At 36.2% G+C, this 26,687-nt stretch overlaps 1 protein-coding gene across 1 annotated transcript in view; it reads right to left on the bottom strand.

Moving 5' to 3' along the window:
* Positions 1-14,898: 14,898 nt before the first annotated feature.
* Positions 14,899-26,687, bottom strand: part of LOC150106821 (protein TEX261) — a 180,565-nt gene continuing 168,776 nt past the window's right edge. Inside the window, exons 5-6 of the mRNA XM_090392733.1 lie at positions 19,435-19,549; positions 14,899-15,908 (exon numbers count right to left, since the gene is read on the bottom strand). Coding sequence (XP_090248859.1) covers positions 15,790-15,908; positions 19,435-19,549 — 234 coding nt within the window. The 3' untranslated portion in view covers positions 14,899-15,789. The remainder of the gene's footprint in view (positions 15,909-19,434; positions 19,550-26,687) is intronic.

The following is a 26,687-nucleotide window of genomic DNA, read 5'->3' as shown; positions in this document are numbered from 1 at the left end:
CACATAGGCTTATGATGCTATTTTACTTAATATTTGCCGGTCTGGTTAGCGTATTCCCTCTCTAGCCAAAAGGCTTTTCGAATGCCGCCATGGGCATGTATGATTGTGATCGACTGTGGAAATATTAGTTGTGGTGGTGGGCGGTAGACGTCGTTGGTGTAGATGTGGTTCGTTGTAGTTGGTGAACTTGAGTGGTGGTGACACGTAATAATATTTCAGTTTATTTCTTTTTACTAAATCAAAGGCGTTTTCATAGTCTATAAATATGAGTATCTAGGTTATTATTATTATTCCTGATACCTCCAAGGAGTCCGAAGACTCATCGCGGGAGGACATCTTCAACTGTCTCTACACCTTACCTCTACTACGAATCAACGCCATCTACCGCCCACCTCCAACACCACCACAACTAGTAATTTGTCTGTAAATTGCGTGTGTTCTGAAGGGCCGATTTGTATGTATGCGGGATGAAAAACCCGAGTTTCCGGGAGAAAAAACCCTGCTACCTCCGTATGAGATCGGCTAACTCACCATCGATTGAAATCGACCAGATAAAGATTCCTCCCGTCGCGACGAGAATCGAACTTAGGCCTATTCCAATCGAAGGGCGCAATGTACCGTCGTTCTTCCAATTGCGCTACGGAGGCGCTTAATTCTTTTTCAATTAACTAAGTGAAGACTGAGTCGATGAATGATCAACCCTTGCAAAATCCAGTCTTCTACTAAATGCTTTTCAGTATAGTTATTTTCTTTTTCAAAAGAGCGATGTGTATATTTTATATCCAGAATCCAGCAAATTTATTACTCTGTAGTTTGAGCAATTTGATTTACCACCATTTTTATAAATAGGTAAAATAGCTGATTTTTTTCCAGTCATCTGGAGCTGTTGTTTGTAAAATTTTGTTTAGCAAATTTAATCTCTGATGTAGTTCTATGATAGCATATTTAAATAATTCTAAATTTATTCCATCATTACCAGGCGGTTTTTTATTTTTCATTTCTTTCAAGTTTCCGTTAATTCATTTAATGTTATGATTTCTGATTTATCACTTATCAGAAGTTATATCAGGAGCATAAAAATCATTTTCAATAAGTTTTCATAATACTTATTCCATTCATTTTTACTTATAGTCTATGCTAATTTGTTCCTTAATTTCTTTGAGTATTTCAAGATTTTGTGTATTGTTGGCTGCATAGTGTATAATTTTACTTCTATCTGTATATAAAGATCTAACTTTTAAGTTTAATTTATTATCGATTGTATCTGAAGATAGCCATTTCCTATAGGCTTCGTTTTTTTCCTGTATGTTCATTCCAATTTCTTAAGCCTCTTTTCCTGTGCCATTTCTTCTTTTCCCACAAGCTGTCATTGGCTGCTTTCTTTATTAGGTTGCAAATGTTCTTCCATTCTGTTTCAATATTTTCAATTACCGCTATTTCTTGTAGGTTCTCATTTTGTTTAGTTTGGTACAATTTTTTAATTTATTCTTCTTGTAATAAATTTTATTTTAAATATGTTTTCTATTGGTTCTTTGTTTTTAGCTTCAGCCATTTTGGGAGGTGACACATTTCTGATTACTGCATAATGATCTGTATCTAGATGTAGATTTCTATACATGTTTTTATTATTTATATTGAATAACTTATTCCAAATATCCCCAATTTCTTAATAATTCGGGATGACGATCTATGCATCACACCAACATTAATTTTCATTCTTCTCTGGGTAATTTTAAATTTGTGAACAATATCTTTGGTCAAATTCAACGTTACAGTCGTATGCATTTATAAACACATTGGTTAAAGGCAATTTAGCACTAATTTTTGGAGACTGATGGGGAATTTAAATCTCCACAGGTAGCCAATCAGAGACAGCGAACCCCAAGTCACTAATTACACACAGCATCGAGTAGAGAGCAGTGCTGGACAAGTGCTGCTTTTTCATAGTCCCTAATATCCTAACACTACATTTCACTGTCTGAAATAGTCTAGGTTCTATGATCGATCTCCTTGAGTGTATGGGATACAAAAAACGCTTGCCTGTGCGGGATCGACTAACTCGAGAACTGGTCGAAAAAATTCTAGTGGAGATAAAGAATATAGAATTGAACTTCGGTCGCCATGGGAGGATGAAAAAATGGCGTTTTGCCTAGTGCTCATACATATGATTCGCGATTCTGATATTTGATATAAAATGTGATTTAATGAACTCAACAAATATTTTTACTGGCAGGGAATAGCCCTACTGGTATAGTCAACCGGTTTGGTTCTTAAATAGGCTCATAAAAACTAATTCAGTAGGTAAGTTAACCTTTTTTTCGAAACAACGGCGATACGCTAGGCTTACTGCCATCAGCATCGCCATCGTTTCATTGCATCAGTTATTGTTTTAGAAACTATCTATTATCATAATACGGTGGAAATGGAAAGCATGTCCTGTTCTCCAGAACAAAACGTGGGTCCAACCACAGATCTACCATACGAGGAACTCACCTTCAAACAGCTCCTGGCTATTTTTAAGCATATTGGAAATCTGCTACACACAAAATGGCCAGGTAAGGTAGTAGTTCATGAAATTCAAGAAGTTGATACGGACGACGTTCAACTTCTTGAACTACTCCAAGACAACGCTACTGAAAAAACAACAACGGCTGAAGATCATTCCCGTACTGACCACACTGATTTTCAGGAGGTTCGCGCAAGCAAAAAGCGCAAAACTGCGACTTCCGAATCACCAATTATAGATGTCATGGAAGAAGATGGCTCTACCCCAGACTCACCTACCTCCGCAAGGGAAAAGATCCCCCCGATAATTCTGCGTGAGAACAAATGGATGACACTAAAGAACATAATGAACAACTTAAAGATTTCATATAACAACGCAAAGAATATCACAGATGTCAAAATTCACCCTAAAACTGTCACAGACTATCGTAGGTTAACAACAGAATTAAATTCCAGAGGGATTCAGTACCATACTTTTTCACTCGGTTCTGAAAAAAATCTCAAGGTAGTGATTAGAGGTGTACCTGAGGATGTCTCCACCGACGAAATCATTACAGACCTGCACTCGAGTGATTTACCACCAATCATGGTCAGCAGGATGACCAGGAGGGACAAGACTCCAGTGCCATTAGTGCTGATCGAGATCAGTCAAACCTATAAACACATATATGACTTGACAACCATCTGTGGATTGAAAATCTCGGTAGAACCGTTAAGGAAGAAAGCTTCTACTGGGCAATGCCATAGATGTCAAAAGTTTGGGCATGCCCAGAAAATGTGTAGGGTTGGTCACCCAACGAACACCTGCTCTAAACCAAAATCTACCCCGGCCAAATGTGCCAATTGTGGCGGTCCTCACACATCCAACTACAGAGGATGTTTGTACAATCCACGTAACAGGAAATCTGAAGAGGGAACATTCTCTCCTTCCATCAGTTCACCTACATCTGGATGTAACCCGCTCTAAACAGACATCTGTAGAACAGTCACCATCATGCCCAAATTTGACAGCTATCATTACCGCGTCCCTGGCAAATATGCTATTAGATTTCAGCAGATCTAATCCTTCACAAAGTTCTACTAACAGATTTCTAAAAGACACTCAAGTCATTATTTCAGAGCTCACTAATGAACGGTAAAAAATTAAAACCAGAAGCCCTAGAGATAATAGCCTGGAATGCAAATGGCTTAAGAAATAAGATCCTAGAACTCCAAAATTTTGCCCACAGACATCGGCCAGATGTTCTATTAATAAATGAAACGCATCTAAGACCAGCAGACAATCCCCAAATTTATGGATATCAGTCGTATAGAACTGACAGATCAACCCACAGAGGTGGAGGCACGGCAATTTTCATCAAAAAATTTTATCTCTCATCACTCCATAAACATTCCTTCTATCTACAATCTCGAGGTCACTGGCATCGAGATTCTCACGAGCGCAGTAGGCAAATTAAAAATTTTTGCAGCATTCCATCCACTTCAAAATTCATTACTACCTTCTGATTTGAACGCCATATTTGATACTGGAGAGCCTACCATAAATGGACAGATACTACAGAACTATGCTGATTTCAACAACCTTCACGTAATAGGCCCTGCTGATCCCACCCATCACAACACCTATGGCAGGGCTGATGTATTGGACAGAGCCATACTGCAGCACATCAGACTCCAATACAATTTAATGACAATCAATGATTTATCATCAGATCATAATCCAATATGGTTAAAATTAGGAAATCTTGAAAAATTATCCCCACCCCCTCACTCATTTATTCCTTGGGAAAGGCTCTCCAAGGTGCTTCCAAAATCTATTGGTCCTGTTCCCATCATTAAATCAAAAGAGGAAATTGACATAGCTGTCAAAAATCTAACAGAACAGATTACAGCAGCCTGTGCAGCAGTTACTACCCCTGCAACCACCCACAAATCCAACCACCTGCCTGAAGATACTATGAATCTGAATAGGGAAAAAAATAGGGCTAGAAAAAGATACCATAACACTAGGGCACCACAAGATAAACGGATCTTAAATAGGTTAAACTCTGCAGTGAGAGATGCACTTGCAGCTCATAGAACTCAACTCTGGGAAGAAAAACTGACCTCCATCTCCACTGACAGCCACTCTGTATGGAATCTTATCCGAAAGATCAAGAACAAAAATAAACCTCTTCCCCCTTTGCAAACAAATTCAGGTCTCATCCACACTGATGCTGATAAAGCTGAGGCAATAGCTAATCACCTTGAAAATCAATGCAAACCCGCATACGATCACCTTGACATTAGTCATATCTACAAGATACACCGTAATGTCAGATATTCGCTCAAGTCTGCTCCCACACATTCTACTCAAATTACACCCACCTCACCTGCTGAAATATATGCTATTATTCAGAAATTCAAAAATAAAAAGGCTCCTGGACCCGACGGTATCTCCAACAAAGTTATAAAACTTCTACCTCGCAAAGCTATTGTTCATTTGGCAAATATAATCAACTCCATACTTCACTACAAGTATTTCCCTTCCTACTGGAAATTGGCATACATTGTTCCAATTCATAAACCTGGAAAGGATCCCACTTTGCCACAGAATTACAGGCCAATCAGTCTCATCTCTAATCTCGGAAAAATTGCTGAGAAGGTAATTCTTACTAGGCTTCAAGATTCTGTACTCTGGTTAAACATCCTGCCTGAGGAGCAGTTTGGCTTCGCACAGTTGCATAGTACCACACAACAAATACACTGATTGGTGGAACATATCATTACAGGTTTTAACTGGCATCAATGCACTGGGGCTGTTTTCCTAGACTTAGCCAGTGCATTTGACAAGGTTTGGCATTATGGCTTGCTATACAAGCTTATATCATCCGGTGTTCCAATCGGAATCATTCAACTCATCAAGACGTACCTCTGTGATAGGCGCATGCGAGTGAGATTAAGTGGAGTAGTGTCCTCACAGAAACACATCTTGGCAGGAGTTCCACAAGGGTCCTTACTAGCACCAATCCTATTCTCCTTATACCTGCATGATATACCACACAACCCATTATCTTCAATTAAAGCTCTTTACGCTGATGACACAGCGATATTGGCCATATCATTAAAGCCTCACTTAGCCATCAAGAAACTGCAAGAAAACCTACTGCAAATAGAACAATATTTTGCCAAATGGCGACTCCAGGTGAATCCTCAGAAGAGCGTAGCCGTCTTATTCTCTAGAAGATCAGTGCTTCCCAAAGATGTTCTCCTCTTTAACACAAAAATTCAGTGGAAAACAGAGATCAAGTATCTTGGTGTAGTAATGGACAGTAAACTGACTTTCAACTCCCATATCAAGACTCTCTGTGCAAACACATCAAAAACCATAGCCCAGCTCTATCCGCTAATAAACAGAAACAGTAAACTGAGCACCAGAATCAAACTTCTCATATACAAACTGATGGTTCGTCCAATACTCACCTATGCCTCACCAGCCTGGAGCCATACTTCAAACTCAAATATCATTAAATTACAACGCATTCAGAACAAGTGTCTTAGAATGATCCTGGGCACTCCATGGTTCATCCGAACTGTCCAACTGCACCGCAACACGGAGGTCCCCTATATCTATACCTTCATGCAGACTATAGCAACCAAATTCTTTTCAAAAGAAACTGTGCATCCTAACAGACTGATCCAACTGGCCGCTGACTATGATGCAATGGACTATTCTAAGCACAAAAGACCTAAAGCCATCCTCAACCACCTCACTGAGGATTAATCTCCTAGCCCACTCAGGGCGAGCAATATAGCTCATAAACTCTTTTTACTCACAGTCTCTATTAAGACAGCCGGGAATACGAAAAGCTTTTGCTTCACCCGTTAAGCCAGTAATGTTACTAGTTACTAGTTCGGTCGCCATTCTTCGAGAAGACTAGTAACGTGGACGTACGTTACTTCCACTACATAGGCTCCCATTCCTCTGATGTGCGTATATTTATTTATTTATTTAGCGTTTTCGTTTATCATTACTGTTTTATTTTTGTTTAAGATTTATATTCAATATAGTTTGACTGGAGTGTTGCACTTTTCACAGGAGTGCGACACTTCCTGTAAAGGAATAAAGAGCATTAGCTGATTTTTTTTCTCTCCTCATATTTGCATGGCAAAATGAATTGAAATGATAGTCAATAGCATGCTAAAATTCAATGAAAATGTCATATCATACAAATAATTAAAATTGAGGGATTTCAAATGAACAATTTTTGTGGCAAAATAAAACTGTCCAATACAAATGCTAAGAAGAAAACTACTACTGTTTCATTTTTCTCGTAATGAATGGTTTCATCATAAAAGTGCTATTTTAAAATGTTGCAATTCACTATAATCATGATCTTGTGTTATCTCTATTCAAGCTGGTCATTTCCAATTATGCTATTACAATGGAGTTTGTTTTGAGCATCCAATGTACCTTGCTTGGAAAGAAGTCAACAGACAGTGAGGAACCCATGACTAGTCCACCTCAACCATCCCAGCTACATCCTACATGATGCATTTCCCAAAGAGAGCGGAACACATGTATTTTGCAAAATCTGATATCCTCTGTTAAAGGTTATCCAACTCAATCCCCACTTTCCCATCTGGTCTGCCTCAAGATTTTGTCACTTTACAGCCTTCATTTGCTACCTTTACTGCTTTCCTAACTCTGAAAATCCAGGTACCTTTTTCTGACCACCTATCACTAAAAATTGATTTCTTACAAACTTCTTAATCCTTCTTCTTCTACCTTTTACGGTGTCGAAGTTTCATTGTTGCAACTTCAACCATAACTCGAGGATAAGGTGGTTAGCTGATAGCTCCTGGTGTGTCCTATGTCTGTAGATGCTTGCCTGTTTTGGAGGATGAAAAAACCAAAGTTTCCAGGTGAAAAAAATCCCCCACCTCTGTATGAGACTGACTAACTCACCTTTCGTTGAAAGAGACCTCCTCACATCGCTGATGGGAATCGAACCAGGTCTTTCCATCAAAGGGCTTTGTCTATAACTAAGCTACAGAGGCTCAATTTCTTAAAAACTAATGATCCAAATTGTGAGACTGTCCTCCTTTGGCACCTTAACATCCATAACACAAACTGGCTCCCCTACTCAAACTTCATAGATCCAGCTGGTGGGAAGCTGAATCATTTGCCATCAGTCATGACCTAACACAAATAGTACCTACCAACCAGAATACCAGACAATCATCATCATTCTATCAATGTTCATGACCTTTTCTAAACCAACTCTTCCTCCAAATATACCATGGATGTGTGCTCTACCCTTGGAAACTCTGACCACATTCTCAGCCTCATATCCTATGGCACTATAATTGTCCCAAGTGGGATGACTGCTGGAATTTTTATGCTGATTCTCCATGGTCAGATTACTACTTTTGCTCTCATGATCCAAATACCTGCACTGAACTAGTAACTGAAATAATCCTTACTGGAATGAAGGCTTTCAGTCCCCACAAAAAAAAAAAAAAAAAAAAGAAATCTCTGCTGTTCATGATACAAATGCAGCTTATGTTCAATGGCTTAAATTAAAAACTCCAGCTTATACAACAGCTTGAAATTTGTAAAAAAAGTTAATGATTCCAAACCAGACTTAGTAAGAATTAAATGCAATAAACTTGCCTCCTACTCAATTGGCAGTCTGGCCTTCTGGTCCCTTGCTAAGGCTCTTGGACGACTTCTGTCTTTCCATGTTACCACTTTTCTTGCATCCCAATGACACTATGGTAACCTCATCAAAGGAAAGGGGAGACTTCTTGTTTTTTAAATCCAACTCCTGCCTGGATGACCAAAACAAATCACCTGAACTTCCAAAAACTGCCTACTGCATGCCTCCTCTGAACTTTGATCTGAAAAAACCTCATTAATCTAGATACTAAAAAGGCTCCTGGTCTAGTCTCCTCTACAGTTCATCCTCTACCCAGCCAATCTCAGCCTCATACCCTATAATTGTCCCAATTGGGATGACTATCTATTGTCACATTTCTCTCACCTCATTACTTTCAAAAATGGAGAAAGTTATAACCACCAGCTTCTAAATTACATGGAGACTCATCAGTTAATTAGTGATCACCAATATGGATTCTGCCATTCTCGTTCTACAGCTGACCTCCTGGCTAATCTCATCTATCTTTGGACTCAGGCTGTGGAAAGATTTAGAGAAACTTATGCTATTTAGAGGTAAAAAAATCTCAATATTTTTAGCGCATTTGATCATGTCTGGCCTCCTGAACAAACTGCCATCTTCCACACTAGTTGTTCATTGTGTGTAATGGTGGATGGCTTCCTCATCAGATTTCTCCATCAATGCTGGAGTGCCTCAGGGTTCTGTGCTCTCTCACCCTCACTCTTCCTCCTTTACATCAATGATCTCTTTTCTCTGACTTCAAATCCTATTTACGGCATTGCCGATGACAGTATTCAATAAACCCTGCAGTGCCCTAATGTTAGATGCCTCAAGATCTTCCATAACTAGTGATTTGAACACTGACCTCCTCAACATCCCAAAATGCAGTGAAGATAACTTAGTATATGCCAAAAAAAAACTCAAGCCTGCCTTATTACCTGCAAGAAAAATCCTGCTGTCATTTTGGATAATGTTCCAGTTTCCTTCCAACACCCATAGTGTAAGCCTCAAATACAATGAATTAACTTCTCATCAGCTTTTTCCATTCCATCTACCTCTATTCTTTGGTACGATCTCCCCCATACTGTTCTTCCTGCTGAGTACAACCTCCCACTCTTTAAGAAACATATCAACAGGTTTCATTTTCCTTCTTAATCACTTGTCCACACGACACTGTAGTGTTATAGGTCTTGTAACCTTTCATGTGTGGGATAAACATAAAAAACTTCTTAAAATGCATATCGTCCTAATCAACTTTCTCTTCCTGAGTTGACTGTCATATCCAGATTTATCTTGCCACAAACATATTACTCACATAGCCTCTAAAGAGCTTGGTGTTCTTTTCCGTTCTAAACATTACTTCTCTTTCTCTCAACTCCTACCACTCTATAAGTCTCAGATCCATCCAACTTTGGAGTAGTTTCCACATTTTGGATGAAGCACCCATGACCTCTCTAAGAATTATTGATGATATTCAGAAAAGACCAATCCATTTAATAGATGAGCCTTCCTTCACAGACTCCCTTCAGCCACTTTATCATAGCTGCTTTGTTTCTGCTCTGTACCTTTTCTATAGGTACTTTCATGGGCATTCCTCCACTTTCTTCTAACCATAGCAGCCACTGGCCAACACCCATACTATCCAGCTTCAAACACAACGAATTAACTTCTCATCGGCTTTCTTCATTCCATCTACTTCTATTCTTTGGAACTATCCCCCTCATACTGATTTTCCCACTGAGTACAACCTCCCGGCTCCCACTCTTTAAGAAACACATCAACAGGTTTCATTTTCCTCCTTAATCACTTGCCTACAGAATACTTTACTGTTATAGGTCTTGTAACCTTTCATGTGTGGGGTTAATATAAAAAAAAGTCTTAAAATGCATATTGTCTAACTTCTATCAATAAGCAACATTTTGTTACACTTCTCTGAGCTCACATATTTTGAAATACTGACAACTTCCTTTTTATCTATAATTTTAATATTGTTTCAATGTTGCAACTGAAAGATCATATGTTGGATCATAAGTTCACAGTTGCAGTTCACGAACACTAATATAACTGTACTGGTTTAATTTGCTCTAAATCTACTTGTTAATGCAGGTACAGCATCATTAATTTAGAATTAAAACTGAAGCAGCTAAGGTCATGCAGAATGACCGTTATGTTTCTTGTTTGGTATTGCATTGTGTTCAATGGCCAGTTTCTAAGGTGTGTGTGTGTGTGTGTGTGTGTTGGGGGGGGGGGGGGTAATAAGAAAAATATCAGAATTTATATTCCTGTAAGGAATGTCTTGTTCAATCCACCTAGATCATGGTTTTCTGCTGGGTCATTTTTCTTCCATCCTGGTAAGAAACATTTGCTTTGATAACCTTTCTTCCAATTCTGTTTCAGTGATCATAACACCTGAGAATGGCTCTACTAAGACATTCGCTGACAATGTCAAGTTCTTTCTTAATGTTCTCATTTTTAATACGATACTTCCAATGATGCAACCTGTTTACTCCAATTTTCCTCAGAAAATTTCATAACTGTGGAACACAAATGTTTGCTTTCTAATCCAGCTCTCAAATCAACATGTTAAAATTGTTTGAACAAAGGCTTGTATATACCTAGTTTAGTGTTTTGACTAATTTCTCTCTTATTCCATATAAATTTATTCAGCTGATTTCCTAACCAGCTTTGCTAAATCTGTTATCTATTTCCATATTTAATTACCATTTTTACTAAAAATTCTGTCCAAGTAGCTGAAATGTTTTACTAGTTCTATAGGTTCTCCGTTCAGAATACAGTTGATGTTTTCAATGTGCCAGCCTATTTTCGTGGTCTTTGTCTTTCTGCTGCTGATTTTCATACCAAATTTATTACAGTTGTTATTTAGTTTAGTAAATCAGGGAATTTATTGGATTTATTTAGGAGTATAACATCATCAACAAAGGAAATGGCTATAATCAATATCTCTAATTTTGATATCAAATTTAATGCCATTTTGCTTCATAATGCAATCTGTATAGACAAACATAATAATGAAGATAATGTACACCTTTTTCTCATACCTGAATTAACAAAGCATTTTCCTGTACCCTCCCTTCAATTCTAACTGCTTAAGTAAAATCCAAATACAGACTACGTATTGTTCAATATAACATTTCATTTAGACCATATAATTGTAGCATTTGAACAGCTTTTTTTCTTGACACTTTGTCATATGTCTTTTCCACATCAACACAACTTAAACACAGATCCTTGTTACATTCCCATGATTTCTCAACTAGTTTTTAAAAAAATACAAATCTGATTATGACAACCTCTATTTGGCTTTAATCCAGCTTATTCTTCTCAAAGCTTTCTTTTCACACTTTTTATTAGCCTTTTCTCAAGTATACTTGTTTTAATATTACCACGAACACTCAGTAAAGAAATTCCTCTGTCATTCTCATATTCAAGTTTCGTTTCTTTTTTTTTATAGATGAGTACCTCTAAACCAGGCCTTCTGAATTATGCAGTCAACCACCAAAACTTATATCTCCATATTTGAGAATTTCTGATTGAATATCATCTACTCCAGCACCTCTCCACATTTCAAGTTTTTGATGACTTTTTTATTTTTATTTTAACCACAAGTATTGATAAGTCCTGCTGATTCTTGAATATTTTTTACTGCTGAGTTAATACTGCTTGTTTTACTTGGAAATCTTTCAAGTAATTATTCCAAACATAGAATATTTTTATCTTCAGCATTTATGTCATGTTTATCATATCTGAATCCTTTTACAGTATTCTCTCCTCCATTTCTAAGCTTTATTCAATAGCCTCCAGAATATTTTACCACATTCTATGTTCTTTCCAAAGTCTTTCATATTTTTATTTAGATAATTTTACAAGATGGTTTGCTTTTTTTTTTTACATTTTTTTCTGTATTCTCTAAGAGTACAAACTGACTTACTTGTCAGGAACTTATGTTTAATTCTTTTCCTTCACTGCCTCTAACTTTTCTATCCTTGCAGAGACCTCCACCACATGCCTCTGGTCGAATCAATCCACATTTTCTTCAGGATCTACCACCGAATCTACAAGGTTTAGTTCTTGTTTTCAAGAACTTTTTATTTTTTATTTCCTTTCAAGTCTATTATTCGCCTTTGAAAGCTGCTCATTTTGATTTGTTTGAAACTTTGTTACACACACTATTCTTTTTATAATAATATGCCATTCAGTTTTATCCTGTTCAAAACAAAATGGAAATCTCATCCTTATTTCACCTCCCTGTATATAATCTTGTGTCTTCTCGACATGAATGTGTGCCTATTAATGCTGGATCAATATTATCAATAATGATTAGTCCATGTCCTGGACAGAAATCCAGTAGGTACTTACCATTATTATTAGCTTTGCTCTCTTATCCAAATTTTCCCCAAACATTTCTGTATGTCTGATATTCATTTCCTATTCTGCTGTTAAGATCTCCAACAAGCACCAACTTTTCCTTTTTCTTTGTGTCGGTTGCTTTCTCTAATGCCTCAAAAAAATTACTTCTTCCTTAGTAGAAACTTCTGTTGGATGATAAGCACATAAGTCTCATTGTCTAGTTCCCCATTCTGATATGTATCCAAATCATTATACTACCTGCCATTCAAGAAATTAATCATTCTCATATTTTGCGTTGAATACTATGGCGACTACTTTTCCTTGAAAAGTAGTAGCCATAATGGTCACCTTAAATCTGGCAGATTCACATCTTCCATACACCACTTTCTGATACCTGTTCATTAATCACCCTCTTATAAGTCGATTAGCTTATATTCCAATCCCATATTCTCCAGTTTATGCAAGCCTTTCATGTGGTATCCTATCAAATGCCTTAGTGAAGTCCAACAGTACCATAATGTATGCATTTAATTTATGCAACTTGGCTCTAACATTATTATAAAATAAGAGTAAACTGCTCAGGCATGACCTCCTATTAGTAAACCCATGTGTTTCTTGTAAGACAACTTGTTGGAAGTTTTTCCACTTGGTTAGACTATAACAAATTTACTTTAATCCTTTATCAAAGTGTAAGCAAACAGTTTGTGCCTGAAGTATAGGTAAATATGACTTCTCCATTACTTCCACCCTAGTATCACCACCTCTGGGTCTGGCTCCCACTGACAAGACCTCAAAGGTTGAAACCAGTCGGGTAGTGGCCTTTCCCTTAATGCATAGCATTATACATGTCAGCAAGGAGATGTGCTTTGCATTATGGAAGATACTAAGAGAAGTGATGAGAACTTAGTCCACCTTTACCATGAGTTGCCTCAGTCCTGAAGATACTTCAGACGCAAACTTTGTTTGCTTACACTTGGATAAAGGATTAAACTAAATTTATTATAGTCTAACCAAGTGGGAAAAAAAATTCCAACATCTTTCTCTAGCCCAGAGTAATTTAATAATAAGGTGAGACACCTTTTTGCAACTTGTATAGATAAATATGACTTCTCCATTACTTCCACCTTAGCACCACCACCTCTGGGTCTGGCCCCCACTGATGAGACCTCAATAAAGGTCGAAACCGGTCTGGTAGAGGCCCTTCCCTTAATGCATACCATTATACATGTCTGCAAGGAGATGTGCTTTGCATTATGGGAGATACTAAGAGAAGTGATGAGAGCTTAGTCCACCTCTACCATGAGTTGCCCCAGTCCTGAAGATACTTCAGGTGCAAACTTTGTTTGCTTACACTTGGATAAAGGATTAAACTAAATTTATTATTGTAAGGCAACTTGTTTTTTTGTCAACCTATTTCTGTATGCAAATTCTAACCAACTTCTCTAAAATTTTCACAACCAGTCCAGAAACACTGATAGGTCAACATCAGTTTTTGCCCCACTCTTGTGCAATGGGATTATGTATTCTTTCCATTCCTATGGGATCTTTCCTGAGTTGAGACTCAAATTATACAAACATGAAAAAATGTGAAATAGCCGAACATTCCTTTATTATACGTGCTAATATCCTGTTTGTCCCTATTGCAGAGTTCTGATCCAGGTTATGAAGCCACAGATTCTCTTTATGCACCTCTATCTTTTTACCTAGCACTATGAACTATATTACATACACCAGGTTGAAAAAGAAAACTTGCACAATTATTTACCATTCCCCGATGAAAAATTTGAATGATTCATGCTTCAATAAAATTAATATAAATTAAGTCATGTTAATGTGCAATAAAAATTTAAATATTTTATTATTAATAGTGTAAATTATTATAGAATTTAAAAATATAAATTACTAATATAAAAATTGTTACTTTTAGAACTGTCTTACACACACTTTTTTTTTATGTAACTCCCACCCATGAAAGATTGTAAATGCATGGTATATTAGCACCATGAGTAAACAGAATAAATGTTGTCCTACTCGCTAAATTTAAATTTTTCAATAATCAGAAGTATTCACCATTTTTGGTGTCCTTGCATCATAAAATGAAGTACTGTATTATTACTTAATGGAAAAGTTTCTGGAAAGTAATAATACTTTCCAGAAATTTTTCTGAACCAAATATTTTTGTTTTAAAAATTTCTGTTCATTATTTTTCAAACTATAAGAACAAAAATATCTCAAAACTTATTATAAATGGATGCTTATCATTCATTTATAGTTTTGATCGAATTAGAACTCAAAAGGTATTTTGATTCATTATAACCCTTAAAAAATAAGTGCTAAATTAAAAAAAAAGAATAATTAAAATTAATAAGATGTTGAAAGTTTATTTTTCACTTGGTTAGAGTACAATAAAATTAATTTAATCCTGGGACTGGGGTAAGGTGGTACTTACCCCAGTCCTGAAGATACTTTCAGGCACAAACTTTGTTTGCTCACACTTGGATAAAGGGTTAAACTAATTTTATTATAAAATTAATAAGAAACACTGAATCCATTTTTTCTGTTTCCCATCAATGAAATACTAATATTAGTCTGTTAAAAGCATTTTTAAAATGCCCTTTGCATTAAAAATACTAATAAAAAAAAATAAAAATTTTGATATTTGCTTATTTTTTAAAAGCATGAGATTAAACATGCATACACATGCTCTTTTCGCCTCATTGCTCTTACAAGCTTTACATATACAAACACTTTGTAATTATTAGTGATTAAATATCATGAGCAGCCATCTGTAAATCAATTAGATTTTATTATGAAACTAAAACCCACTTAAATATGTTCAAAATTTTTTTGTTAGTGATAAATAATCTAATATTTAAATCCTTTGTTGGTCTGAATGACAGCTTATTAACTTATGATATACTGTGATATAAATACTAAACATAACTGAGTCACATCATCGTTGTCAAGATGAAACAAAATTCATGGTTGATTTACATGAATTACATACTCACTGCACTCTTTCTTCAAAGTCTGTGAAAGATGGATGCATAATAAATCATATCATTTAATTTACATAAAAAAACACTGGATTCTCTGGTATATGGCCTTAATCAGAATGTTTTTTATACTCTACATGAGCATCCAAAGAGAATAATACTTTTTTTGGCTGATAATAAACAGTAGAGTAACAAATAAAAACGCACATTATAACACACCATATCATATCAAATCAATTTTTTTTTTCATATAACAGAAATTAAAACACTTTTTTCACTCTCTGTGGTAAAATACTTTCTTTGGCATAATTGAAGAAGGATAGTAGTCCATACCGCTTGCTACGGCGTGAAAAATAATTAGTCACTACATCGTTATCTTCTGTAAAATAAAAAAAGCTACCTGTAATTATGAGATATATTTAATAAAATTAAAGCACAATACAAAGAGCTATATGTCTCTAACAAAAATTACAATTTTACTTTATTATCTTGTTTGTACTACAAACAACAAAGTTTGCAAATGGTGGTACTGATAATAAAGTGTCACCTAATAGCTGCTAGCTCACTATCATCACTTTGATCAGTTAACTGATCCATAGTATGAGACAACACCGAGTGGCTATTGGATGGTCAGATAGCATGTAGTTTATTGCATTTAATTAAACAATCTGTTCAAAGGCATTAATAAATTAATCAGAAGTCATTTATGTAGTCACTTATGTACTATAATAAGGTGACAAATACTTGGAAAGGGGAGATGCATATACAGTGGTCTACTTGGATTTTGCAAAGGCTTTTGATAGACTGCCACATGACAAGCTCTTAAATAAACTGAAACAGATGGGAGTGGATAATAGACTTCAGAATTGGATCAGTGACTGGCTGTCGGATAGGTATCAGAAAGTTGTACATTGGAGTGCAGTATCCCAAAAGAAAAAGGTCACTAGCAGTGTGCCGCAGGGGTCAGTTTTGGGGCCATTGTTGTTCAATTTGTATGTTAATTATATTGGGATGGTTTTAACTAGTGATATGTAGCTGTTTGCAGATTATGCAAAACTGGGGAGAGTAATGCAGAGTCAAGTGGATGTTATGGCCTTACAAGAGGACTTGAATAGATTGCATGAATAGGCAGGTAAGTGGAACTATCAGTTCAATATTGCAAAGTGTAAGATTTTGAGATTTGGTAAGCAACAATGGGATGCAAAGTATACACTTGGTGCAGAAACTTTAAGAGAAGTAGAGGAGATGAGAAATCTAAGAATGATGGTGGACAAGGACCTGAAATTTAGGGCTGCATTGATTGCACAAGTTGTGAAAACACCACATCGGATAATGGCAATGATGCGGAGGACCCTAACATGCAGAAATAGAGAGGTTATGATGCAATGTACAGGGTGTCCCAAAATTCACGCAAGAAGTAATTTTGATAGAAAACACAGGTTTTCAATTAAAAATTGTAATTTCTTATTGATTCATAAAGTATACAGTATAGGGTTATGCATGGAATAGCATATCGGGTAAATGGCCTCCACGGCTTTGCTGGCACATACGCACTCTTTTGTCGAAATTTTCCATGACCGTTTTGCATAAACGTGGCTGAATTTCATTGATACAGCACTCAATTTCCTCCTTCAAGGCGCGGGTAGTCATGGGCTTGTTGGCATAAACCTTAGACTTCAAAAAACCCCAAAGAAAAAAAGTCCAACGCCGTTAAGTCACATGATCTGGGCAGCCAATTCTGATCACCAAAATGGTAAATTACACGACCAGGAAATGACTCATGCAGTAATTGAATTGTTTCTCAGGCTGTATGGCATGTGGCACCGTCTTGTTGAAACCACATCTTGCAATTTAGGCACAAAAAACTGGATTGTCATGTCGCGATAGCGAGCACCATTAACTGTTATTGCCTTACCAGCCGCATTTTCGAAGCAGAATGGACCGATGATGCCTCCAGCCCAAAATCCGCACCAAACAGTGACACATTGTGGATGCATTTGTTTCTCAACAATCACTCGTGGATTTTCTGAACCCCAAAACGAAGCCATTAAGATGAAATTGAGCCTCATCGCTGAAGTTGATTTTGTTCGAAAAATAAGCATCCATTTGTTGTTGTTCCATAATCCATTCAACGAACTCTTTTCACTGTGTGTGGTCATTTTTAATAATCCTGAGCTGTCAGCTGTCACGCTGTCTTTTTTTTCTCGTTGGCAACACACTTTACTGCACAAATGGCACTAAATTTAAATCTTGCGTGAATTTTGGGGCACCCTGTATAAGGCCTTGATCAGGCCTCATATAGATTATTGTGCACGGATTTGGTTGCCGGGTTTTCATGGTGATGAGGATATGTTGGAATGGATCTAGAGAAGATTCACAAAGATAGTCAGTGATCTTTGGAATGTGGAGTATGAGGAATTAAGAAAATATAAGTTGCAGAGTCTTGTGAATAGGAGGAAGAAGGGGGAAGGGATGATTGAGACATATAATCTAGTCATGGGATGTTATTGGTTACATGGAAGAGATTTTTCATAGAATGGGAGAGGGGAGTAGAACAAGAGGCTATTGCTGGAAACTATAAGGAAGGTGTGAACAGAGGAGTGAGGAGTAGGTTCTTTGCATGGAGTGTGGTTGGTGAGTGGAATGCATTGCCTGAGTGTAGACACATTGAATCAGCTTAAAGCACGGTTGGATAGCATTGTGTGCAATAGTGTGTACCTCCCACGATGAGTTTCTGACTTCGTGGAGTTCAAATGTTAATAATACTCATAGCTTTTATATTTTGTAACTCCTTTCATACTTATTCTCACAATATTCATTCTACATCATCGTCTTATAGATTTCTTGCTTAATAAGTTGCACATTCATTTCACCCGACTATTTTGTTCTTAGAATTCCAGGTACCCATCCAGACAGTACATCATTTAAGCATCTTTCCAAAGCTTCCCATGCACTACTGATATCCTTCCCATTCAGTAACATGGCACCTAACAGAGTATTCCCCTGAGTTTATCTTATCTTAAAATTCACAAGATAACACAAGAAAAGGATAAATAAAATTTAATAAACTGCCATATGGCCTTTTCTTGTGTTATGTTAATTTTAATAAATGTTATGGTGCGAGTTTATCAAAATTTTCAGCTTTGTAGTTTCGTGGCACATGAACTGTCCTAAATGGGACATTTACATATTCCATAATAGTGATACTGTTTCAGGTTTCAGTGGGTTTGAGGCCAACACTTACTATATATTTCATCTTGTTGGCCTCAAACCCACTGAAACCTGGAACAGTATCACTATTATTGTTTTCATAAGTTTCTATCCTAACTGAACTCAAATCATGTGCTTTGATTAGTAGTACTACCATCTCCTATCTCTTCTGTCCTTCCTATAAATACCATACCTTTTAAACTCATTTACAGTTACTACATCTGATTCTGAGTGCCAGGTTTCATTAATATCAACAATCGTAGGGTATAATGTATTCACCAAGGTAACAAAACTCAACCCTTTTGTTATCGATGCTCCTAGCATTTGTGCATAGATATAACAAGGTGTCTCCTGATTATTTCATAAATTTACACCTGCATTTACACCTCAATTTATTTAAGAGGACAAGCTCTTAAATAAATTGAAACAGATGGGATTGGATAACAGACTTCTGAGTTGGATCAGTGACTGGCTGTTGGATAGGTATCAGAAAGTTGTATATGGGGGTTTATGAAATTCATCAAAATAAAAACAATAAAGTATTCATTTCACATAAGATAGGGAGAGTGTTCATACCATTTGGGTTCTCATCTGGTATACCAATGATTAGGAATTGTGTGTTGCATTGTTATTGCTCATGAACAGCATTTAATTTAAAACTAAACTATGTACTGCTTCTTTTTATTACTTCTTACCTGACATGAGTGGTTTGCTCTCTGCTATCGTTGGCAGAACATTTTCATTAGCAGATAAAGAAACAAAAAATGCAAAAGGCACAATCCAGAGGCATAGAGTAAAGTATGCCAAAACCTAGAGGAGAGAAGCACATTACTGAAGTATCTGATAAGATGAAGCAACGAAATATGTTACACTGTCTACAATACTTATTATCTTTACAATATTATCTTTTATTTTAACACTGAAATAAAATGAAGTTATCATTAATACTTGATTTCCTCAATTCCTCATGGAAAAGAACTCTCATTCATTATACCAGTTAATAATATACATTAATTAATTATTATTTATCTGACCAAATTGTATTTAGTAGTGGCTTAAACTTAAACAGAATAATAGTACTACACAATGAAATGACATGCCAACTGAGATATCTGGTTAAACACAGTTTTCATCTGAGTGAACAGTGAAAAATCAGTTACTCTAACTAAGTCAATATAAGAAGAATTCAAAATAAGCACAATCAATATAAGAAGTATCGTTATAAGAAGTGGAGCTGGCAGAAGAATTAGAGAAACACATCAACATAATTGATGTTACCAAAACAAAGAAGACAAAAACAAGCGAGATTCTTTTAAATAAGAATCTTGCTTGTTTATATTCAGGAAATGATCAGGAAAGAAGGGGCAGACAATAAACATGAAGATAATCTTGAATGGCAAATAGTTTCAAGCAGAGTGATGTAAGCAAACATCAATCAGACAACAATCATTAATTTGTGCTTATTGCTCTATAGAAGGTTCTACTAAGGAGGAAGTAGAGGAATTTTTTGAGTCTCACTTGAAAAGAAAGATGATATAAAGAAAAAGTTGGTCTTTGTTGAAGATCTAAACAACAGAGATAGAAATAAATACTATACGTACAGAAGTGTCTTGAGAAAATTTGAAGGAAAAGATAAATATATTAATGGAACTAATGTCCTAAACCATTGCTATCAACAATAACATGATCAATGAGGCATGTCTTCTGTCAATGTAAATTTGTGCACACATCTTTATACCAGAACATGGCATTAGTTATGACAAGTCGATGTACCTACTGAATTTCTGTTGAGGACATTGCCTAGTCCAAACTAATACAATGTTTTTTATTATTATTATTATTACGTGATCCTCTAGGGAGTCCAAAGACTCATCGAGGGAGGGCACCTACGCTAATTACAGCTCTCTGTCTCCACCACTCAATCCATCAACTACAATGAACCACAACAACCATCATCATCTACTGCCCACCACCACTAGTATTTTCACAGACAATCACCAACATCCATGCTCACAGCAGGATTCGAACCTGCAGCCTTTTGGCTGGAGAGTGGATAAGCTAACTGCTCGGCCATCCAGGCCAGCAATTATAAGGCAGGTAGTGAATTTCTTATACGAATAAAAGTTGAGCAGCTCTCAAATATGAACTGTAGACTAAAAAACACAAACATTATTCAAGAAAAAATGAAAGAGTTTGAGAACACTAATCAAACCTTGGAGATTCAGTGGCAAGCCTTGAAGCAAACCCTGATTGATTCAGCCAGAGAGGCATATGGTGAGGTTGTCTGCAAGGGTAGAAAAATCAGAACTCCATGGTGGACACAGGAAGTTAAAGAGGCAGTGAAGGAAAAGAAGAAAGCATATCAAAAGTTCCTGGCAAATAAGTCAGCTTGTGTTCTTAGAGAATATAGAGACAAATGTAAGAAAGCTAAACACTGTGTAAAACTATCTAAACAAAAGTCATGGGAAGACTTTGGTAAGAACATAGAAAATAAATATCAAGAATGTGGCAAGATATTCTGGAGGTTGTTGAAGAAGCTAAGTTAATGTCAAAGAAATGGAGGAAAGAATGCTGTAAAAGGAATTAGAGACGATAAAGGTGACATGAAAACTGGGGAAAAAGATATCTTTGAAATTATTTTGAAAAATTGCTAAATGAAACAATCAGTGACAGCACAGTGGTAAAAAACACTGATCAGGCATGCAATCAGGAATACATATCCATACTTGAAATAGAAAAAGACATCAAAAGCAATGTGGAAAGCCAGCTAGAGTAGGTGATATCTGCCCAGAAATGCTCAAGTCATAAAAGTCTTACAGTCTGCATAGTTCAGAAGGCCAGGACAGAGGGACAAATTCCAGATGATTGGAGTAGAGCTCTCATAGTACCCATATATAAGAAGGGAAATAAAACTGAATGTGAGAATTACAGAGGTATTTCCCTACTGAGTGTTCCTGGTAAGATTTATGCCAGTATACTTGAAAAATAGTTTAGGATTGTGGAAGAGAAGCTTGGTGAAGAACAAGTTGGATTCAGGTCAAATAGAGGCTGTCAGGATCAAATTTTCACTTTACCACAAATAGTTGAGAAATCATGGGAATATAACAACGATCTGTATTTAAGTTTTGTAGATCTGGGAAAAAGCACATGACAAGGTGCCAAAAGAGAAGCTATTCAAACCACTGCAGTTGAACAGTCAGTGGGGCATTATATCAAGCAATACTTAGTCTTTATTTGATTGTAAGTCAGCAGTTAGAATTGAAGGAAGTACAGGAATATTGGTTTAATGTTAAATCTGGTGTCAGACAAAGATGTATATTATCCCCTCTGTTATTCATTATCTATATGGATCACATTATGAAGGAAAGTGGTATTAAACCTGATATCAGAATTGGAGATGCTAATGTCAGCTATTTGCTTTATGCAGACGATATTATACTTCTAAATAAATCCCCTACAAGTTTGCAAGATTCCCTGACTAAATTGAATAACTGTTGTAATAGATATGGTATGAAGGTCAACATTAAAAAGACAAAGACAATGAAAATAGGTAGAAACATTAAAAATATCAACTGCACTGTGAATGGAGAACCTATAGAACAAGTAAAACATTTCAGATATTTAGGCACAATGGACTTTTTCAGTTGAAGGTGAGTTAGCCGATCTCATACAGAGGTAGCAGGGTTTTTTCTCCTGGAAACTCTGGTTTTTCATCCCGCATACAGACAAATTGGCCCTTCAGAAAACATGCAATTTACAGACAAAAAATACTAATTGTGGTGGTGGGCGGTAGATGGCATTGGTGGAGATGATTGGTAGTAGAGGTTCGGCGTAGTGATGGAGACAGTTGTATAGTGGGTGTCCTCCTGCGATGAGTCTTCAGACTCCATGGAGGTGTCATGAATAATAATAATAATAGTAATAAACAATTTTTTAGTGAAGACGGTAAATTACTGGAAAATAGAAAACAGAATCAACAAAGCATGTTTTGTTATGGTAGGAAGTCAACTGAATAAATTATATGGAATAAAAGAGAAATTAGTCAAAACACTAAATTAGCTGTATACAAGACAGTGTTCAAACCAATTTTAACTTATGGATCTGAGAGATGGTTAAAAGTAAAACACTTGACCAAAGACTAGAGACAGCAGATATGAGAGTGCTGAGAAAGATCAGGGGAATGAACAGATGGCATCAATGGCAATATCATATTAAAAACGAGGATATTAGGAAAGAACTTGACATTGTTAGCATCCAGGAATGTGTTAGCAGAGCTACTCTCAGGTGGTATGGTCTCTTAAATAGAATGGGAGAGGAAAGATTAGCAAAACAAGTGTTCTCTGCTAGGTTGGCAAGAAAAAAACCCAGAGGAAGACCAAGATATAGATGGATTGATAGGTAAAAAGTGCTTTAGAAGATAGAAATATAAGATCTGTCAATGTTGGAGTCTTGACAGGTAACAGATTGATTTGATGGAAAATTGTAGATAGGAAGTTAGTAACGATGTAAATTTTTCATGTAGTACTATCATATCCTGTACACCCCTTGAGGATACATGTCAGGAATTTGATGATGATAAATTTTATATCTTAAAGGAAAATATGTACAAAAGGTTTTAAAAAAATCAAGTCAGGCAGTTTTAATAGGTCAGCTGAAGATTCAAATATACAAATATTCAAGAAAAAAAGTGAAAGTGTTTATAAACAAAAATCAAACCTAGGTTATTTGCAAAGATTGAAAACCAGAAACACATGGTAGATGTAGTGTGTTAAAGAGATTCCTGGAAAATAAGAACTCTATCGATTGTTCTTACCAAGTAAGTTCAGCCTGAGTGAATTTGAAAAAACAAAAGAAAGCATATCAATGTATAAAATTAGCTAAACAAAATCATTGGAAAACTCTAGTAAGAAAAAAGTTAAATACCTGGAAAGTGGCAAAACGTTTTTGGAGGATACTGAAAAAAAGATTAGAAATTGAAGAAAATGTACTATTAGAGTTAAAAGTGACATGAAAGCTGAATTAAAAGATCCCCCCCCCCCCACCATTGTCATATGGTGATCAGCATTCATTCTGATAAAATTTATGGAGACTGCACTTTCTTCAAAGTTTTGACTTTCATGTTTGCTATCAACCTGGTGTATGCAACATAGAGTTCCATGCAATTCTTATGCTGGTGGAAGATGTATGAGAAGGAGTAACTTGAGTTCTTGCATAAACGAATATGGATTTGGCAATAGGAGACCAAACATAACTGCTGTTAACAAATAGAAAATTGAACAGGTTCAATCTTTTATATATTTGGGACAAATGTTTACAGACAGAGGAAATTCCCTTAAAGAAATAAAAAGAAGAATAGAGATAGCAAGAAAAGCCTTTATTGATATGAAAACTGTTCTAACATCCAGAGACATTAATATAGACACAAGAAAAAGATTAATAAAATGTTATATCTGGTCAAGCCTTTTCTACAACAGTGAAACTTGGACCCTAAATAAAGAAGCAGAGAAAAAATTAGAAGCTTTTGAAATATGGAACCATCAGAAAAATGTTGAAAATACCATGGACAGAGAAAATGAAAATCGAAGATGTTTTAAAGAAAGCAAAAATGAAAAGAACATTAATAAAAGTAATTAAAGAACGAAAACTTAAATATTTTGGAAATCTAACTATACAAGAAGGCATTCAAAAATTAACATTAGAAGGGAAACTGGATGGAAAAAGGGGGAGAGGTAGACTCAGGAGAATGTGGTTTGAAGACATTAAGGACTGAACTGGCTTGAATTACCATAAATGTTAAAGAGCAGCAAAAGAATGATGAAAGTTTTTTCACTTGGCTATGCTACCAATTATATATTTGGTTATCTTATCTGTGCTAAACTTATCTGTTCAAATGACAATGCCCTAACCACAGAACTAAACCACATTCTCAACACTTTCTCAGCCAATGGCTACTCCCCCACCAAAAAAAATCCAAAAAATATTGAAACCAGTAAACACCCGCCCCCCGCCTCACAACAAGGAGTACTCTAAATCCACCACCATACCCTATATACGAGGCACCTCGGAAAAAATTATGAAAATCCTAAAAAAACCATGACTTAACTTCTTGTTACAGATCATATAAAAAATTGGCATCCCTTATCCGCTCTACTAAAGACCCCCCCCCCAGACCTACCTGGTGTATACCAGGTCCCTTGCAGCTGTAAGCTGTCCTAATTTGGCCAAACAGGCAGGAAAGCCAATATCAGAATTTCAGAACACAAGGACTACATCCGGTTTCACTAGTACAGCCACTCTGGTCTTGCTGACCATGCACTGGATACCTGCCATAGAATACGGTGGAAGAAAGCCACAATAGTACACTGTAGTAAATACAAGTATGAAAGGCTTTTCATGGAATCAGCTTCAGCCCTAAGAAACAATCCAAACCTCAACAAATTTGGCTGCTATGAGACTGCCTCAAATTTGGGAAACCTACATCATAAGACCTTCAGCCCAATCACCCAAGAATACCAACATTGCCCGCTAGGGGGCACCATCAGGACTTTAGGAGAAATAATAACTTCCTGCTTCTTCCTCATTTACTGTTTATTGTACCTGCATGCATGTGTCTTGTTCTTAAGTTTCTTGAAAATGGCAACGTGACGTTGCCGAAATAATGAAGTATATTAAAATGTATTTGAATGTATAAACTAGTGACGTTGTAATTTCCTTAAATTACGTAGTTAAAGATGCATAACCAACAAACAAAGCCTTTCCACGAAAATTAGTTAATAATATAAAATATATGTACAAAGTTATAAGAAGTAAAATGAGTAAGCTAGTTAAGCAGGAACAGAATTCAGCATGGAAGGCTGTTGCATCATTTGGAGGATATGGGACTGAATTATAAACTACTATAATGGATAAGATGTTATCTTATCCAATAACTAACAGATATCAAAAAATGGTGTATGGGGAATGTTGAGTTTGCAAGATTTAAGGTACACTAGAGGAATCAGTCCTTGGACCACTGTTATTCAATCTTCGGAAACTTAATGCAACCGTATTTATTGAGATTTGGTTGGATTCAAGAAAGAGAGACTTTTCTTAGAAGCAGCAGCAGCTCTAAAAAACCAACCAAATCTCAATAAATACGGTTGCATTAAGCTTCCGAAGATTTGGGAAACACTCATCACCAGAGTTCCCACCTTACATTCCAGGCCACCTACTACTGCCCTTAGAGGGCGCTCTACCTAGATAGGACTTTAGTGTCGCCCACGTGGTTGGGCTTAGTATTGTTTGTTATTTGTGTATATGTTACATTAATTGTTTTTGTAATCCCCGTAGATGTCCTAGTGACTATGACGAAATATAGGAAGTATTAAATTCTATTTTAATTCTTTTTGAATGTTGTAAAAAATCCATTAAGCCTCCAACATGAGGAAAACAGTGGGATGATAAGATTGAGACTTACAAAGTTCTGATAGGGTCATATAGGATATCAGCAGATGAAAATTTTCATTTATTGAGGGTGGGAAGAGGATGGCATCCATGGAAGTTGAGAATGAATAGTCAAGAAGGGGGATGAGAGCTAGATTATCCTCTCATAGAGAGGTGTATGTGATTGGAATCAATCGCCTTTGCAGGTGATGAGTGCAGGTAGTGTGAATGAATTCAAAAAAGGTATGAGATATGGTGTGAGTAATATGTGGTCTTAATCGATTAGTTCTAGACTCCCTGGAGATCTCTTGTAATAATGCTAATAGTATTAGGGTCATCATCTTTAGTACATATAGAGTGTGTGTGTGTACATAGAGGAACAAGTTACATTAGAATTAATACTTTATCATATGAACCATGAAGTGTAGTGAAGATGTTGTGGTCTTACAGGAAGACTTGAATAGATTGAGTGATTGGGCACGGAAATGGGGATGCGAGTTCAATGTTGCAAAATGTAAGGTTTTAA

The sequence above is a fragment of the Typopeltis vanoorti genome, chromosome 5 (genome assembly GCF_054136105.1).
Source record: "Typopeltis vanoorti isolate ZY-2024b chromosome 5, IOZ_Tvanoo_1.0, whole genome shotgun sequence".
NCBI classification, from domain to species: Eukaryota; Metazoa; Arthropoda; class Arachnida; order Uropygi; family Thelyphonidae; genus Typopeltis; species Typopeltis vanoorti.
This window is presented reverse-complemented; position numbering and strand designations above follow the sequence as displayed.